Raw genomic sequence first — 16,536 nt, 5'->3', positions numbered from 1 at the left:
TCTCACCTTAATTAATTAGCCTAAGTTTGGTCGGATAACCGTAAGTTAACGGATTCTAAAGGATGCCTAACCTCTTCCCTTTAGGATAATATAGAGCCCTTACCTAGAATCGTATTGGTTAAGCAGACTATTAATTGAGGTTTAGTTTTGACTTTGCCTTAGCTAACCTCTGGGTGTCCTAATTCACCGTTAAATTAATTAGGTGGCGACTCCTTAAAATAAAACAAATAGGAATCACCAATATGTCATACTGCTAAATCAACCCGGTTAAAATGGGGTGTGACAGTAGCAGTTGCTACCTTCTTTGGTTCCTCCAACTCCCCCACGGCCTCAAAGTATTGTTCAACGTCAAAAATGAAATTTTCAACTTCCTTGGCATTCCGAGCACCGTGGTAGGCCTTTGGCTCCGGTATCTTGATTTTCTGGGGCATAGGCGCATGATTTCCAGCGGCCCCACCCTGATTTCCTCCTCCTCGGAGCACTCCATTTAGGGTCGCTTGAAAGATATTAAGCTGGCCCGTCAACTGATCAATAGTTTGTTGCATCGCAGCTATGTTAGCTGCATCCTCAGCCCTTCCTTGTCGCAACTCCTCCACAGTATGTCGTGTTCCCTCAAAATCACGACTCATGTGCACGATGTCGTTGCTAGCCATCGTTGTCTTACGGTCTAGGTCATTCATCCTTTCATCCATTCTGGCCCTCAGACCGGGCACAGTATCATTAGGCTGTCTCAGTCCCTTGACAGCTGCTTCGAGGTCCGCAACGTGTTCCCCTTGAGTCCTCACCATGGCTGGTGACAAAACCCGTCAAAACTTTTTCCTTCGTTTGCTAGCCAACCCAAAACATGGCTCTGATACCAACTGTTACGCGGCTCCTTCTTGAGATGTTTAGAAGGGCGACGTAAGGCTAAGTAATCCGACTTCCGTGTGATCACTATCCGCCAACCTGAGGTCCCCTCTATACGCTAGACTAGATTGTCAATGCCGTGTAGGAAAACCGTGTCGTCAACAATTTGCAATGAGAGAATTGAAAACGGAAATGCTTGCTTGTATTAACAGAGAATTGATTACAAGAGAGCTGGCGTGTTCGAGGTGGAGAGAACACCTTTGCAGAAGATTTGAATGCTTTTTGATTTCACCAACTATATCCCCCCTAATAATGCTTTAAAAATAAAAACCCAAGTTACAGGAGTAGACATAAAAAAGCTAGAGAATCATACTACAAGAACAAAAACTAAACTACTCTATATTTACATCAAAAGTGACCTAAACTAAAGCACGTCCATTACAGCATCTTCGGATCATGGCACTGTCGTGCGCACCGGGGTGCGGGCACGGTCTGGCGCGCGTGGGTGCAGGCTGTCGTGCGCGGGCGCGCGAGCGCGCGAGCGCTGGCTATCGGGCGCGCTAGGGCGCAGACGGTCGGGCACTGCGCGCGGGCTGCCTGGCATGGGCGCATGGGCGCATGGGCGCTGACTACAGGCAAGCGTTGAGGGCGCTGCTTGCTGATGGGCGCTTTGGGCACTACCGGCTGATGGGCTCGGTCATGAGCAACCGATGGGGCGACATTGACATAGGCGTTCTTGTAGCTTGGTGCGACCGAGACCACGGGGTCGTCCATGACACTGGGGCCATGGGGTGCGACCAAAGGGTCATTGGGCATATCGGTAAAGCCACCCATGACAGTACTTATGAAGCCATTTTGACGAGCCAAATGCCTCTAGATAGTTTAAGTCAGCAATTTGACGGGCAATGGTAAATATTCAGTTTTTACAATATTATTATTATTATTATTACAATATTATTACAATATTATTATTATTATTATTATTATTATTATTATTATTATTATTATGTGTAGTGGCACTTGAATGCTACTAATGATGTCGATTATATTATTTAGGGGTTATACACCTGATATGGATCATATCGGACGGTCTCCTCAATCGAGATGAAGGAATCAGGTTGGAACATCCTCAGCCTATCCAACAACTCAAAGAGAGAATGTGGTGGTTGCACCAAATTATAGGCAAAGGCCTGATATGGATGGTCCGGATTATCCGAATTACTATCGGTATATCTATTTTTTTAACATCAATAGTGTTATTTGATGTGTAGTAGTTAAAACACCCTAATTTCTTATGTAGGGAGAATGTGGTGGTTGCACCAAATTATAGGCAAAGGCCTGCTATAGATGGTCCGGATTATCCGAATTATATAGTGACATCATGTAGCGATAGTGAGGAAATACCTAATGCGGATGAAAGTGTCAATGAGCAAAGTGACGATGAGATTGAGGTTGGAACTAATCCTCAACATCAAGTAGAACTGCTGCAAGACATGATGGACAGTCTGGCACACGAAGAAGAACTGAATTCACAGCAACCATTTGAACAACCAGAGTCGACTCCGGTTCAGCCGCAAAGCCAATTTCAACAGCAAGAGTCGACACCGATTCAGTGGCATTCCGATGAGATCCCCTATCTTGATCATCTTCAAGATCGCCCAGATGCCTTTGTCTTTACTAGGGATGATGATTATATTCGGCGAAGTTTGTGGAAAGAGCCAGTGGATCTTTTAAAACAAAAAGCTCATATTGAAAAAGGGATGATTTTCAGCTCGAAAAAATCATTGCAAAGGGCTGTTAAGATTTATTGCATCCAGGGGATGAGGGAGTTTAAAGTTGACGATTCCACACGAAAACTTTGGCGATTGGTCTGCAAGCGAAAATATCAAGGCTGCGAATGGATGCTCCGTGGTAAGGAAACTGCTGAAAAGATGTGGACTATTTCAAAGTTCTACACAAAGCACACTTGTGATATGGGTGACCTCCCAGATGATCATTGCAATCTAGATACCAATATGATTACTCGTGTGTTAGTTGGCGACATTGCAAAAAACCCAAGGTATCCCCTTCGCCTATGTTCATTTTATTTTTGGTGTTAATATAATGTTCCTCGTTGCTATATGTTGATTCAACTTTTTCAGGTACCCTATTAAAGATTGTATTACAGCCGTCCTGAAAGTATATAGCAAAACTATTACTAGGAGGAAGGCGTATCTTGGGCGTAGACGTGCACATGAGATGGTCTACGGCAATTAGAAGGGCTCTTTCAAGAAGTTGCCGAGATACATGGCGGCTCTACAACACTTCAATCATGGTGCTGTTGTTGAATGGAAGCTCAAATCGAAACCTGGTGTGCCCGGTCATATTTTTGATTTTGTATTTTGGGCATTCAAACCATGCATTGATGGTTTTGCTCATTGTCGGCCTGTAATATCAATTGATGGAACACATGTGTACGGGAAGTATGACATAAAGCTGCTAATAGCAGTTGGAATGGATGCAAATGGAGCTATATTCCCTCTAGCTTTTACAATTGCAACTAATGACAGCATTAGTACGTGGGTTATGTTTTTGGACTACTTAAGGCAACACGTTATTAAGGATCGCATGGGAATCTGTGTGATATCAGATAGAAATGCTGGCATATTGCACAATATGTTCAATTTGCAGGGGTGACAGCCACCGTTTGCCTACCATCGTTATTGTTTAAGGCATTTGAAGGCAAATTTCCAAAAGGCATATCGAATCCCAGCACTTTGCAATTGGATGTGGGCGGCTGCAACAGAGCATCAGGAGAAGAAGTTTAACCTGCAGATAGACATTATTAGGCGGGAAAATGAGGAAGCCTTCCACTGGTTGAATGCAATTGATAAAGACAAATGGACATTACACCAGGATGAAGGTAGGTGATGGGGTATGCTGACAACAAATAGCTCTGAGTCATTCAATGGCTGGTTGAAATCTGCACGCGGACTACTGGTCACCGCAATGGTGAGAATGACATTTAAGCAGGTTGTGGAGCGGTTCGTCACTAGATCAAAAGAGGCCAAAGCATATGCAGCAGAAGGTCTAACGTGGATGCCAAACCCGTCAAAACTGTTCGAGTACCACAAATATAAGGCTCAGAAACATGACCGGATGGAGTACAATCCTGCAGAGCGCATATTTGAACTCACAACAAGTGTGTACCAAGGTAAAGGAGGTAACGTCCACACAATTTGTGAGATTCCAAGAACATGCACATACGGCAAGTGGCAATCATATCACATGCCATGTTCTCATGCCTTCAAGTGTTTTATCACAATGGGAAAGAACACCTCCTCGTACATGGCTGAGGAATATACAGTTGAATATTATGCAAGAACGTATGCTGGAAGGTTCTACCCACTTGGCAGTGAGAGTTATTAGCCACCGGATCCATTTTCAATGGTTGCAAATAAAGCATTTATCCGTAAATTCAGAAAGAGTGCATACTCGCGTATTTATAATGAAATGGATGTTCCACCGGGGAGATACACTCGAAAATGCTCATTTTGCAATTATGTTGGTCATGATAAGCGCAAGTGTCCCTTACGGCATGGTGGTCAAACTACATCTCGCGGTGGAAGTACCTCTCGTGGTGGAAGTACCTCTAGTGGTGGTGGCACATTTAGCGGTGGTGGCGGAAGATCAACTCAAGGGCATTAATTGATGAATATTTTTTAAGTTTTTTTCTTACTTTGATGATTGTATTTAAAAAGTTTGGCTTTCTCATTAATTAGTATGTTAAGTATTTTCATCCACTCAAGGTTATGAATGAATGATGCAATTTAATTAATTTTTTTTTTTGTATGAATGCTGCCATTTTGACTAAAAAAAATTAATTATTAATGAACAAGTTTAAATATTCGTAAAGAACTTAAAGCTAATGACACCAAGCCTTCAAACGAAAATGGCATTCGAGCACTTTTCAACCACTAAAACGGCCATCCGGAGATTTTCTTATCCTTGATGTGTTGATCCTACCTTATTAATCGCACAAAAATAAGTAGGGTTCTATACAAAATATTGAAGTTTCGGGGTCCCGAAGCATGATTAATCTATGGTCAAAATACGTTAAAAAGTGTAAAGGAAGAAGGGTTAACCAAAAGGGTCAAAAAAAAAAAAAAAAAAAAGAGGCACTATAGCGTAGTAAATTACTGCGCTATAGCACTTAACGGAGCCGTTCCCGTTAAGTGCTTTAGCGCAGTAAAGGCATTTTGATAACTTTTTTTTTATCGAGTATTTTGGTTCAAACTGTTTTTTTTGGGCCATTTTGGTTCCGGACTCATGAATTTTGGGTCGGACCACATTAAAAAAAGGTCCAACTGCAAGCTGTAGTTTGTGGACTGCCTCAATTTTCTGATCATGGGGACCTCCTTCATCTTTCTTAAAAATTTCTTCATTTTCTGAACCGCGTTGCCAAGAATCTCCCCTACTCTTGGAAACTATTCATCTTTTAACCCATTAATAATTGATGAGTTCTGAGAGTAGGGGGACATAGAATTATAAACAGAGACCTATATTTCCCCTATCAAATGGGTGCTTCTCCATCAGTTCCACAAAAATCAATACACGAATTCACCGTCAAGGTAATACTCTTACAAAATCATCTTGTTCATTTTCCTCTCTTATCAAGGCATTATCATTCTCGTATGTACGGGCGGATTTAGATGCAAAAAAATTACAGGGTAGATTTTCTGTGTTTATATAGTTTATTAACTTTTGAATATCTTGAACAAATGCAAAAAGTATCTCAAGTGGTATAGAGTGTTCAAAATTATTTGTAACATCCTAGGTTCGATTCCTGGGACAACATTATTTTTTACATTTAGCTTTTGTTATTTTTTTCAAACCCTTTGAGTGAAAATCTTGAATTCATCACTGCTCATATGTTATCTTTTGTTTCTTCATCTTGTTTTTGGGGTTGTTTCCAATTGACAGGATAGCAAAGGAAAGGATGTAGACCTCAGCATCTACAAAGGAAAAGTGCTTCTTGTCGTTAATGTTGCTTCCAAATGGTTTCCACTTTCCCCTTCTTTTTCATTTTTTGATATAAGTTTCAAACTTTAAGCTTTACTGTATTAATTTCTACGTATTGGTTAGTTATTCACGCCCATGTTTCTACTTTTTGTGTTTGTTTTTCTCACAACATTTTTTGTATTGTTCTTATGATATATTTACGTCCTTGCGCATATGGTGATGGTGTGCGTGTTTGTTGTAACAGTTCATTCACAAACTCAAACTATACCCAGTTGACTGAACTCTACAACAACTACAAGGATAAAGGTGATTTATACGTTATAAGTGTATACATCATTTGACCCTATTTTTATCTGAAGATGTGATTGTTACTGACTATACATGATGACATAGTCATAATCATATTAAATGTAATGCACTTGGCTCATTATTTTTATCTGAAGTATGTTTATCACTCTGTACACGCGCCAACATATATGTATATTTTAATTTTAAAATCAGGCTTTGAGGTCTTGGCCTTCCCTTGCAACCAATTCTTGAAACAGGAGCCAGGGACAAGTGAGGAAGCACAACAATTTGCTTGCGTAAGATTCAAGGCAGAATATCCCATTTTCCAAAAGGTAAGATGACAAAAATGATAGTAGTATCTTTTATATTTATTATTGAGACCTTTTCACCTATTGACATCGATTTAGTTATTGTTACAATTGCACTGATGCTCTTAGTAGTCTCTTAGGGTGACAAAACCAGCTCACAATTTTCTCCATTGGATGCTGAAAATGTACAAATATACAAATCAACTAGAACATAATACTTGTAAAAAGCATCTCTGTCCGACCTTGATGCATTTTGAATCCAATCATTCCACTGTTTATGATGGCATCATTTCCAGTTATTACTTCTTGTTCATTGTTTACTCTTTACTTTTGTTCAAACTTTTTAAGAGTAAGTTTCATATGTGCTGCACCCAAGGGTGTGGCCCAACATTCAATAAAGCTGGACTCAACACCAGAAGAGACCAGGGTTTGAATCCAGCAGAGGCAGGTAAGATATACAATTTCTTCCTATCTGCCGATTGAAGAATTACTTGGAACGTGCACTGGTGGGAGGATATAGGTACCTAGTGGGATAGTCATGGTGCGTGTAAGTTGGTCGTTTGTCGGGTGGCCCAGACAAAAGAATCTCAATTTGTCTTTGCTGTCTACTTATTATCTCTGTTAAAACTTTTCCTTAGTAATCCTCGTTTGTGTTTGATGTTTGCTTTTTAACTTACGTATTTCTATACCATATGTCAATTTTTCACTTTGGATCCTTTCTTGTTGCCATATAGTCATTGTAGCATTTGATATCAGTTACTTTGCAGTATCTGTTTTTAATTCTATTGGTGAGTATTTTAGTTTTAGAGTTTTCCTACTGAAAACTTATCATTTTGCTAGATTCTTCTCAAAGAAAACTTATCATTTTGCTAGATTAAATCTTGTTACAAGACCGAAAAGCTGATCAAATGTATTCGAATTGATAGCCATTGTTGAAAATGGATTATCTCTTTACCATTTTGGTGCGGGACTTCCCTAATCTAATTCTGTAGACTCGGCACAGATCAGCAGGAACTGTTTATAGGCATTGTGTGTGGTAGTAATTGCTTTTTTTCGCTCTGCTCCTTTACTTTTTAGCCATTTGTATTCATTTTCTTTCGGTATTTCAATTTAAAGGCAATAATTTAAGTTCTTCAATTATGTTGTATCATTGAACATGTTTCACCTTTTACCAGAAGTTGGAAGGACCTTTTAGCATTTCATGTATTAGTCAGTCTTGTATATCAAGATTTTGAAGAGTCTATCTCAGCTGGTTATTGAGAATAACTTTAATTGTTTTATTGCACTCTTGTGGACCTAATAACAAACTTGTAAGTCAAACTAGGTTCCAGTTAATGGTCCGGACGCAGCACCCGTCTACCAATTCCTCAAATCAAGCAAAGGTGGTTTTCTTGGTTCCAGCATCAAATGGAATTTCACCAAATTTCTGATTGATAAGGAAGGGAAAGTTATCAAGCGTTATGGCTCCACTACTACGCCCTTGGCAATTGAGGTTTTCCTCTCTCTAAACACAGAAGTTTATGTGGTTCTGCTTGCCCTTGCCTTTTCATCTCAAATCTTTTAACAATTCTCCACTAGGATGATAAAAAACTTATGTCCTCTATGGTTGTTTTTTTCCTAATGAAGCTAAAATACTGATTCCTGCAAGCCTTTCTTCTATTCGAATGGCCATGAGCCCATGATTGGTTGGACGAGATAATTTTATGGACAAATTTATCCAGAGCTTACTTGGTCTCATGGGAAATGAACCTATCCAAGATCTTTATCTTGTTAACATTTGCATAGAATTTTCATTTCAATGTAGTAGTAGAAAACATGCCTTGATCAGTGCACTTGCAGTTTAGAATTTTCCAGTCAGGTTGAGGAGGCTTCAAGTTGCTGCCATCTCTTCTCACTTATATAATGTTCATTTACTTATTTCTTGATAAGCAAGATCCCCATTATCTCATGTGCTAATGGAAGATTACTAGATTTACTGAAAGATAATTTTGGTTGACTCCAAATCAAGAAGCTAATTTAGTGCCCTTTACGAGGTTCATGTACATCCTCTGAGGCGTTTTTGAGTCATTCTTGGTTTTACTTGCAGGCTGATATCCAAAAAGCACTAGGGGAAGGGTGAGAGGCTGTCAAGTTCAAACACTTCAGTTGATGAGCTCATTTTATATAAATAAAAAACAGAGAATGGAGATATCTTGCATATTCTGTTTGTTCAACCTGCATGTGCTCTTGTATGTCTGGGGTTCAGTTTTTGCATGTCTCTTACCTCCCTATTCCTATCTCATCAATGTAAATTATATTGAATACAATATATGGTCTCTGTTTCATGGTACAAAAAATGTAAATTATACTCCCTCTGTTTCAATTTGTTTGAACCTATTTCCTTTTTAGTCCGTGCCAAAATAAATGACCTCTTTTCTAATTTGAAAACAAATTCACTTTATGAATGATTTACAGCCACACAAATCAATATTATATTTATTCTTGGGCACATTCATGGTGAGAACCTCTCAGAGTTGCAGCTAATATTAAAGATATCAGTTTGCTGTTTAAACTGTCCAAATATAATACTACTAACAATATTCAAATGATTAAAGATTTTGGTTACAAAATGATCAGAAGAATTTTATTTAATAGTAAGATGTTATATAACCAAACGTAACAAAATGAGTCATACTACATTTAATCTTTTAGGAGGTTAATTAAGCTCTATATCCCCTCCTATATATCTTATCTTATTGTCTATGAATATAGTAATAGGAGTCTGTCAAACTCCATGCGACATGATGTTTTAATAATAAAACAGAAAAAACATAATCATCTGAACATACTTCTGTTATGAAGGTAATGAGATATGAGCATCATGGAGATTGCGGTGACTTCTGATCATTTTCAGACCGCGGTGATTTCTCATCATTTTCAGACCGCGGTGATTTCTCATCATTTACTACCCTAATCGACGAACTACACGTGAAAGTGACACTGCAAGCTGGATCAACCACAGCAGTATACTGATGGATAGGCCTGACAAGGAAAGTAGGCAAATGAGCCAATAGGGCACAAACACATTCGCTATCGACCGTTCTCATCCACCTGCAACATTCTTCTTCTGCAGGAGTTTCTACGTGGGGCAGGCTCGGAGGAGAAGGAGGTAACGGTTCTGGTGAGGGCGCGGGTGTAGAGTCAGGTACAGGTGCTGCTGGAGATGGTGGAGGCAAAGGAGAATATGGCAAAAATCGACATGCATTGTTCACAAGTGCAAATTGGTGGAGACAAAGTGGACGATTGACAATAGTGGGCCAAGGCATAAACTGACAATTTGATCCTCCTAGGTGAATTACTAGGAATAACAAAGTTGAAACTATTCCTTGGATCATGTTCTGTCTGTTCATTTTGCTTGTTATGTTTGTCACTAATAACAATGAGAAAGTAGATATATATCCTTCATTGATCCTATGTTACTTATATAATGACAAAGTTGCATACATAATCTTTATATGTTCTCATAGTTAGGTAATTTTTTTCTGGTTTTGCAAGTAAAGAAGACTAAAGGGGGTGAGTAGGACTCACTCTTTTTATGTTAACAACACTTCTTTAATCAGCTGACGATAACTTAGGGGTATACAAAACAATTGAAACACCTAAAAACATCCTAACTGGCCGTAAAACTGAATTTCTTTTACGTACTCGTAGAATTCAATTACATTTGACTAATAATAATAGGATTCAAGATATATTCTCGGCAGTGTATAGTTTTTTATCACTATTAAAATGAATTTTAACCTTTGATAACATGTTAGTTATCATTTTTACCATATTATCAATTAGTGTATTGAGAGATTTACCTTTAATTATCTAATAGGTGATCTGATTATGTGAATATTATTTACGCATTAGTGTAAAAATGGTAAATGACTTGCTATCACAAGTTAAATTAAGTACATTGTAATTGCAAATAATATTTGCACCATTAATGTAATTTAACTTGCAGATTACAAGTTACAAAGACTATATACTACGCCTTTTGTCCCAATTTATGTAATGTTTTTCGTTTCCCGAGATTCAAACTGATGAACTTTGACCAACATTTTAAGATGTATATTTTCACCAAATTCATATGAGAAAAGTTGCAACTTATAGTACTTCTCATGTAGTTTTCAAATATATAAATTTTCATGTTAAAATGTTGAGTTAATCTAATCCAATTTAACTGTAAAGTTTAGTCAAATTGACTCTCGAAAAGCGAAAGTGCCACATAAATTGGGACGGAGGATTATCATTTTTTCAAACTAAAAAAGATAATTATTAAGAATTACCTACCTATACTTATCTTTTAAGTAGTATATACTCCATGCAACTTTACCATTGTGTTTTCTCAAGGCCACAACGTTTCATGCACAGTGCGTGCATGTTAGCTAGGTCAGACTAACAATATTTTTGCATCCTTATCCAGGGAAATTCTTCGAAGTACCACAATTAAATTTTCAAATTTACGTTTAATGACATGTCTTTACAATTTAAATACAAGTTCCGAAAATCTGCATTTTCTCATAAATTTTGTATCTAGTCAAACAATGCGGCGACAAAAATAAAATAAAATGAAGGAAGTAGTACGTTCTTACTGTCTTCACGTCAATTTTGATAATCTGAAGCAGATCAAGTTGGTGACAGTCTTACCAGCTGAAAGCCTGAGAGTGACATACATTGAGGAAGGCCAAAGCCATAGATGGACCTCTGAATTTGTTCTGATTTTCCATTTAGATCCCCCAACTGAAATGTTGACCATCTGAACCCCTGAACATAAGATAAACTGTGTCATTTGAACCCCTCGTGCCAGCTGGGCACACGTGTGAAGCTCACTTGCTATGACATGGAAAGTAGACCAATAAAAATAAGCCATGTCAACAAAAAAAAAAATTTAAACAAAAACTCTATTTTAAAATCTATTTAAATAATTAAAAAAAATTGAAGAACCCAACCCATCCTCTCCGATAGCCCACTTCACCGCCGCCACTGCCCCCGCCGCCGGCGCTTCAAAAATTTAAATAATTAAAAAAATGGTGTCGTTTTTCCTCGGAGATTTATTTAAATAGATTTTGAAGTGGAGAAGCGGCGGCGGCGGTGAAGTGGGATATCGGAGAGGATGGGTTGGGGTTTTCAATTTTTTTTAATTATTTAAATAGAGTTTTAAAATAGAGTTTTTGTTAAAATTAATTTTTAATGATTAAAAATTTTAAAAAAGAAAGCGGCGGCGGTGGAGGAGGCAGTGGCGGCGGTGAAGTGGGCTATCGGAGAGGATGGGTTGGATTTTTCAATTTTTTAAAATTATTTAAATAGAGTTTTTGTTAAAATTAATTTTTAATGATTAAAAATTTAAAAAAAGAAAGCGGCGGCGGCGGAGGAGGAAGCGGCGGCAGTGGCGGCGGTGAAGTGGGCTATCGGAGAGGATGGGTTGGGTTTTTCAATTTTTTTAATTATTTAAATAGATTTTAAATAGAGTTTTGTTAAAATTAATTTTTAATGATTAAAAATTTTAAAAAAGAAAAAATTTGGTCTCTCACGCTCTATTTAAAGCAGTGATCTTCACGCGTGTGCCCAGCTGGCACGAGGGGTTCAAATGGCACAGTTTATCTTATGTTCGGGGGTTCAGATGGTCAACGTTTCAGTTGAGGGGTCTAAATGAAAAATCAGGATAAGGTCAGGGTCCATCTATGACTTTGGCCATTGAGGAATAACAAAATTATGTTTATGCCACAGGTGGACATATAAGAATGTTATCTCCCAATCCCAGAACTGCCAATGCCACTGGAGTACAATTTTTTTAATTGTAGGTACAAATTAATGCACAACTTGCTAATCTCTCTTTCTTATCTAGCTAACTAAGTGTTGGATCGAAATAACATGGCGTCATGCGGAAGCTAACAATTGCAAATCTTCAACGATGATAAATCAGACAACAACAAAAATATACTAAAAAGTTATAATATTATAATATGATTTAGGCAAGTGACCTACGTATTGAAAAAACTCATATAAAAAAAAACATTAAAACTATGAGAGAATAAATCTCCCCTTAAACGAAACTCTTTTAATGACTACATTATGGATGTTTTTCTGTGTATTCTATTGCATGAGAGAGATTCTTCAATAAATAGAGGTCTGAAACTTTTTCCATCGAGAAAAGGACTAGCCAACTATGAAAGAGAATTATATTCTCCATTTGGAAAAAGTAAAATCAATTATGGTAAACTCTTTAATTTGCACTTCCTTCAAGAAAAGGTAAAATTCAAATATGATAAGAAAATTAAGCCAAAACCCTAACGGTAAGATGCTTCTGTCATATCCAAAGTATCTCTGTTAATGTCTGTCCCATCATTACAATTCCTATAATTTTCACGCAAGAATTTAGTGACAATGTTTTTGCTCTGTCCCACCACCAAATTCTTCCATAATTCTTCTGCCACCTCTTTCTCCTCCTCATTTCCTCGTTTTTTCAACGTGATTTCTGTTGCATCCAGTCGATGTACATTCCATCCCTTAACATTTGTCAAACGATTTATCTTCTCTAACTGCTGGCTTGCTAATTTACAGTTGTTAATCTTGACTTCGTTAATGGCTTCTTCAAGTAGCTTAACACGTGTCTCCGCGTCGACGGACTTCGACAATTCAGCCCGGAAATAACGATCGAATTCTGGGACACCAATTGCTTTTCGAATGCCTCTTGAGTAATCTTGATTCCTTGGATTGAACATGTTTCTTACCTCGTTGACCATTCCTTTCTCCACCATTTTGTCCACTCGTTCAGACAAATAAGAATTTAGTACGTGCATGGACACGTCGACCCAAAGGAAACAAAAGTCGTACCTGGTTAAAACGTAATTAGATACATAAATAAAAATATGTTCTCTTGGATAGTTTAACCGTTTGGATGACATTGTAATATGAGTCTGTGTTTGAGTTATATGTTTATATTAAATTAAAAAAATTAAACTAAATGCATACGGGCAGGGGCGGATCCACGTTGAAGTGAGGGTGTTCACCCGAACACCCTCAGCAAAAAATTATATTGTATATATAGGGTGAATTTTCTGTATTTATATGCATATATTAACTTTTGAACACCCTCGGCAAAAAATTACAGTGTATATTTAGCTTCTTCTTTTTTCCGAACACCCTGGATGAAAATTCTAGATCCGCCACTGCATACGGGATGTGTTAAAAAATGAATAAGGGCAATTCGCAGGAATGCCCTTATTTTGGGGTGGTTTTTAATTTTTGTCCCTCAAATTGGTGGTCTTTAATTTTCATCCTTCGCCGAATACCATGAGGTTTGGAGTTCGAATCCCGGCTCGGTAAGAAAAAAAATATCGCAAGACAGAGTTTTATGGCAAACCTAGGCTAATTCGGGCCAAAGTTAGGTCTGCAGGAAGAATTTTGCCTGCGAAACTCTGCCTTACGAATCCAAATTCTTCCTTAAGGCAGAGTTTCGCAGGCAAAACTCTGCCTTGCGAATCCAAGTTCTACCTAGCAAATTTTTGTAAAATTTTTGACTGAGCAGGGGTTCGAACCCGGAACCTAGAAGTTTTAAGCGAAGAGCAAAAATTAAAGACCAGTGCATTTGAAGTAGGGGTGTCAATGGTACGGTTCGGGCGGTTAATTTATAAAATTTATACCGTATCAATTTTTCGGTTATTTCATTTTGTAGAACAAAAATTAGACTTTTCGAAACCGTCCCATCATGTCAGTTTCTCTTCAATATCGGTACGGTTCAGTTAAGTTTTGGGTTTTTTTTTTTTTTAAAGAACATCATGTTATAGTCACTAGCTAGTAAAAGTTAAGACACAATATCATACATATATCTATAGGACTTTGACAAAAACTCTCTAGATATTTTTACTGATTAAAAGGTGATGAATCAAGAAAACATGAAAGACGACAAGAATAGAGATTGATTCCACTATTTTACAGTAGTGTAAAATAATGTTAAGCAAAAACAAATATATTTTAGATCGTACGAGGGGGGAAAATCAATGAAGATGAGACTTAAGAACTGAGACTACTAAGATTGAGTATCGACTAAGAGAGTTTAAAATCATACGAGAGGAAAAATATCTAATATTTTGTAGCTTTCTATCCAAAATCGTTGGAGTACCTTGTAGCTTACTAGTTACTACTCGAGATGCTAGAACTAATTTAAGTTCAATAGGATTAATATAATAGGTTTCAGAGTTGAAACTTTAGATGTTAATTATGTTGCAGGCTTGTAGTCATTTTCATCATCCCAAACCCAAGACAAAAAATTTAATATTTTATTATATGTAAATTTAATATATAAAATATATTTTACATATATATACTTATTCGATTCGGTTCGGTATTTTTTCAGTTTATATTTATAAAATTAAAAACCAACCTAATTATTCGGTACAGTTATAAATTTATATAAAAACCGACTGTTTTATTAAAAGAAACCTAAAAATCGGTTCGGTATGGTACAGTTCGGTCGGTTAAGTCGATTTTTTGAAAATCATTGACACCCCTAATTTGAGGGGCACTCCGCACAAAAAATGAATAATTAAATGTTGTAATTTGTGAAAGGGTTTATTTGCACCATATAGCCTTTTCTGGAGCTACTCTTTAAATTTTGTTCTCTTTTAATCCAGTGTGAAATTTTTTTGCCTTTAAAAGTAGTTGAAAGAAATTTTTTTAGACAAATTTATTAGCTCACTAGACAAATGGGGGACATAATATAAAGTGTGGCCTCAAAAGGCCATTCATACAAAATCCCCATAAAAACGTGTCCTCCAAAATAGTTTAAACTTTTAATTTAGATGAAATAGTCACACAATTTCAACAATACCTTGTAGATAACTCGTAAATTTTATCATAAACGAGTGCCTCGATGAACGAATTGGATCCTCCGGCGATGATGGGGAGCTTTCCACAGTCGGTTATGGAGTCGATAGCAAGTGAAGCCATGTTACAAAAGTTGTTGGCCGTAAACTCATTGTGAGGATCAATAACACCTAGTAGATGGTGAGGTATCCCACAACGTTCTTCTTCGGTAATTTTGTTTGTTGCAATGTCAAGTCCTTTGTACACTTGTATTTTGTCGGAGTTGACAATTTCTCCTTTGAAATGAGTGGCTAGGTCGACTGAGAGTCTTGATTTTCCGGCGCCGGTGGCTCCCATCACCACCACAACCTTATCCATTTGCGGTGGTTGCCGATGATTCCTAATATGTAACAATGGCCACGTTTGGTTGCACATTATTGCAGATATTCTCATACCAATCATACAACGTAATTAAATTGTAAGAAAGTTCGTAATAAGAACTCTAGTGTTTCTCCTCTTTTAGATGTTTTGTATATCAACTGAATATATACCATGCATGTATGATGTATCTAGTCTACTTGTTTTCCGCAGCCAATGTCGAGTATTTATATGGTGGAGTATCAAGACCATTTGCATCAAATTTTGTTCGAATAATTTTATTGAGTCCGGAGCCAAAATGACATATTTTTGCAGCCATTAGACCAAAATAGGGTGTCTTTTTTTTTTTTATATACCATAATGGACATTTCGTTGATTATTCAACGAAATGCCCAGCATTTACTGTTCATAGCCGCAACAAAAAAATATATATAATTTCCTATTTCTTTTTTTATTCACGAAATACAAAAAAAAAAAAAAAAACACCTATTTCGTTGATTGTGTCACGAAATGCGAAAAAAAAAACAAATCAGTTTTCGTTTTTATTCACGAAATTAAAAAAAAAAATCTATTTCGTTGATTGTGTCACGAAATGCAAAAAAAAAAAAAAAAAAAAAAAAAAAAAAAACCTGCTATTTCGTTAAGCAGTTCACGAACTGCAAACAAAAAAAAAAATTGTTGCGGCTATGAACAGTAAATGCTGGGCATTTCGTTGAATAATCAACGAAATGCCCATTATGGTATAAAAAAAAAAAAGACACCCTATTTTGGTCTAATGGCTGCAAAAATATGTCATTTTGGCTCCGGACTCTAATTTTATTCTTATAATACTGCATCAAATATGATCGACTTTACAAAATTGGTAACAAACTTGCTGTCACGG

At 37.1% G+C, this 16,536-nt stretch overlaps 3 protein-coding genes across 3 annotated transcripts; 1 reads left to right on the top strand and 2 right to left on the bottom strand.

The window, feature by feature from the left end:
• The first annotated feature begins 5,209 nt into the window (after window positions 1-5,209).
• Window positions 5,210-8,826, top strand: LOC132608172 (probable glutathione peroxidase 5). The gene is made up of 6 exons (XM_060322247.1): window positions 5,210-5,456; window positions 5,809-5,885; window positions 6,092-6,153; window positions 6,349-6,467; window positions 7,768-7,935; window positions 8,530-8,826. The coding sequence occupies exons 1-6, from the start codon at window positions 5,403-5,405 to the stop codon at window positions 8,560-8,562; spliced, it is 513 nt and encodes a 170-aa protein (XP_060178230.1). The 5' UTR covers window positions 5,210-5,402; the 3' UTR covers window positions 8,563-8,826.
• A 475-nt stretch (window positions 8,827-9,301) lies between these two features.
• LOC132618160 (uncharacterized) lies at window positions 9,302-9,832 on the bottom strand. Its single transcript, XM_060333224.1, has one exon. The coding sequence runs from the start codon at window positions 9,830-9,832 to the stop codon at window positions 9,302-9,304; it is 531 nt and encodes a 176-aa protein (XP_060189207.1).
• Window positions 9,833-12,635: 2,803 nt separating this feature from the next.
• LOC132626794 (adenylate isopentenyltransferase 3, chloroplastic-like) lies at window positions 12,636-15,845 on the bottom strand. Its single transcript, XM_060341789.1, has 2 exons — window positions 15,301-15,845; window positions 12,636-13,304 (listed from the first exon to the last, which is right to left on the bottom strand). Exons 1-2 carry the CDS (start codon window positions 15,735-15,737, stop codon window positions 12,758-12,760), a joined length of 984 nt encoding a protein of 327 aa, XP_060197772.1. The 5' UTR covers window positions 15,738-15,845; the 3' UTR covers window positions 12,636-12,757.
• Between the last annotated feature and the right edge of the window lie 691 nt (window positions 15,846-16,536).

Source organism: Lycium barbarum, chromosome 1, assembly GCF_019175385.1.
Source record: "Lycium barbarum isolate Lr01 chromosome 1, ASM1917538v2, whole genome shotgun sequence".
Lineage (NCBI taxonomy): Eukaryota > Viridiplantae > Streptophyta > Magnoliopsida > Solanales > Solanaceae > Lycium > Lycium barbarum.
Note: the sequence above shows the minus strand (reverse complement) of the source record. Positions and strands in the feature narration are given on the sequence as shown.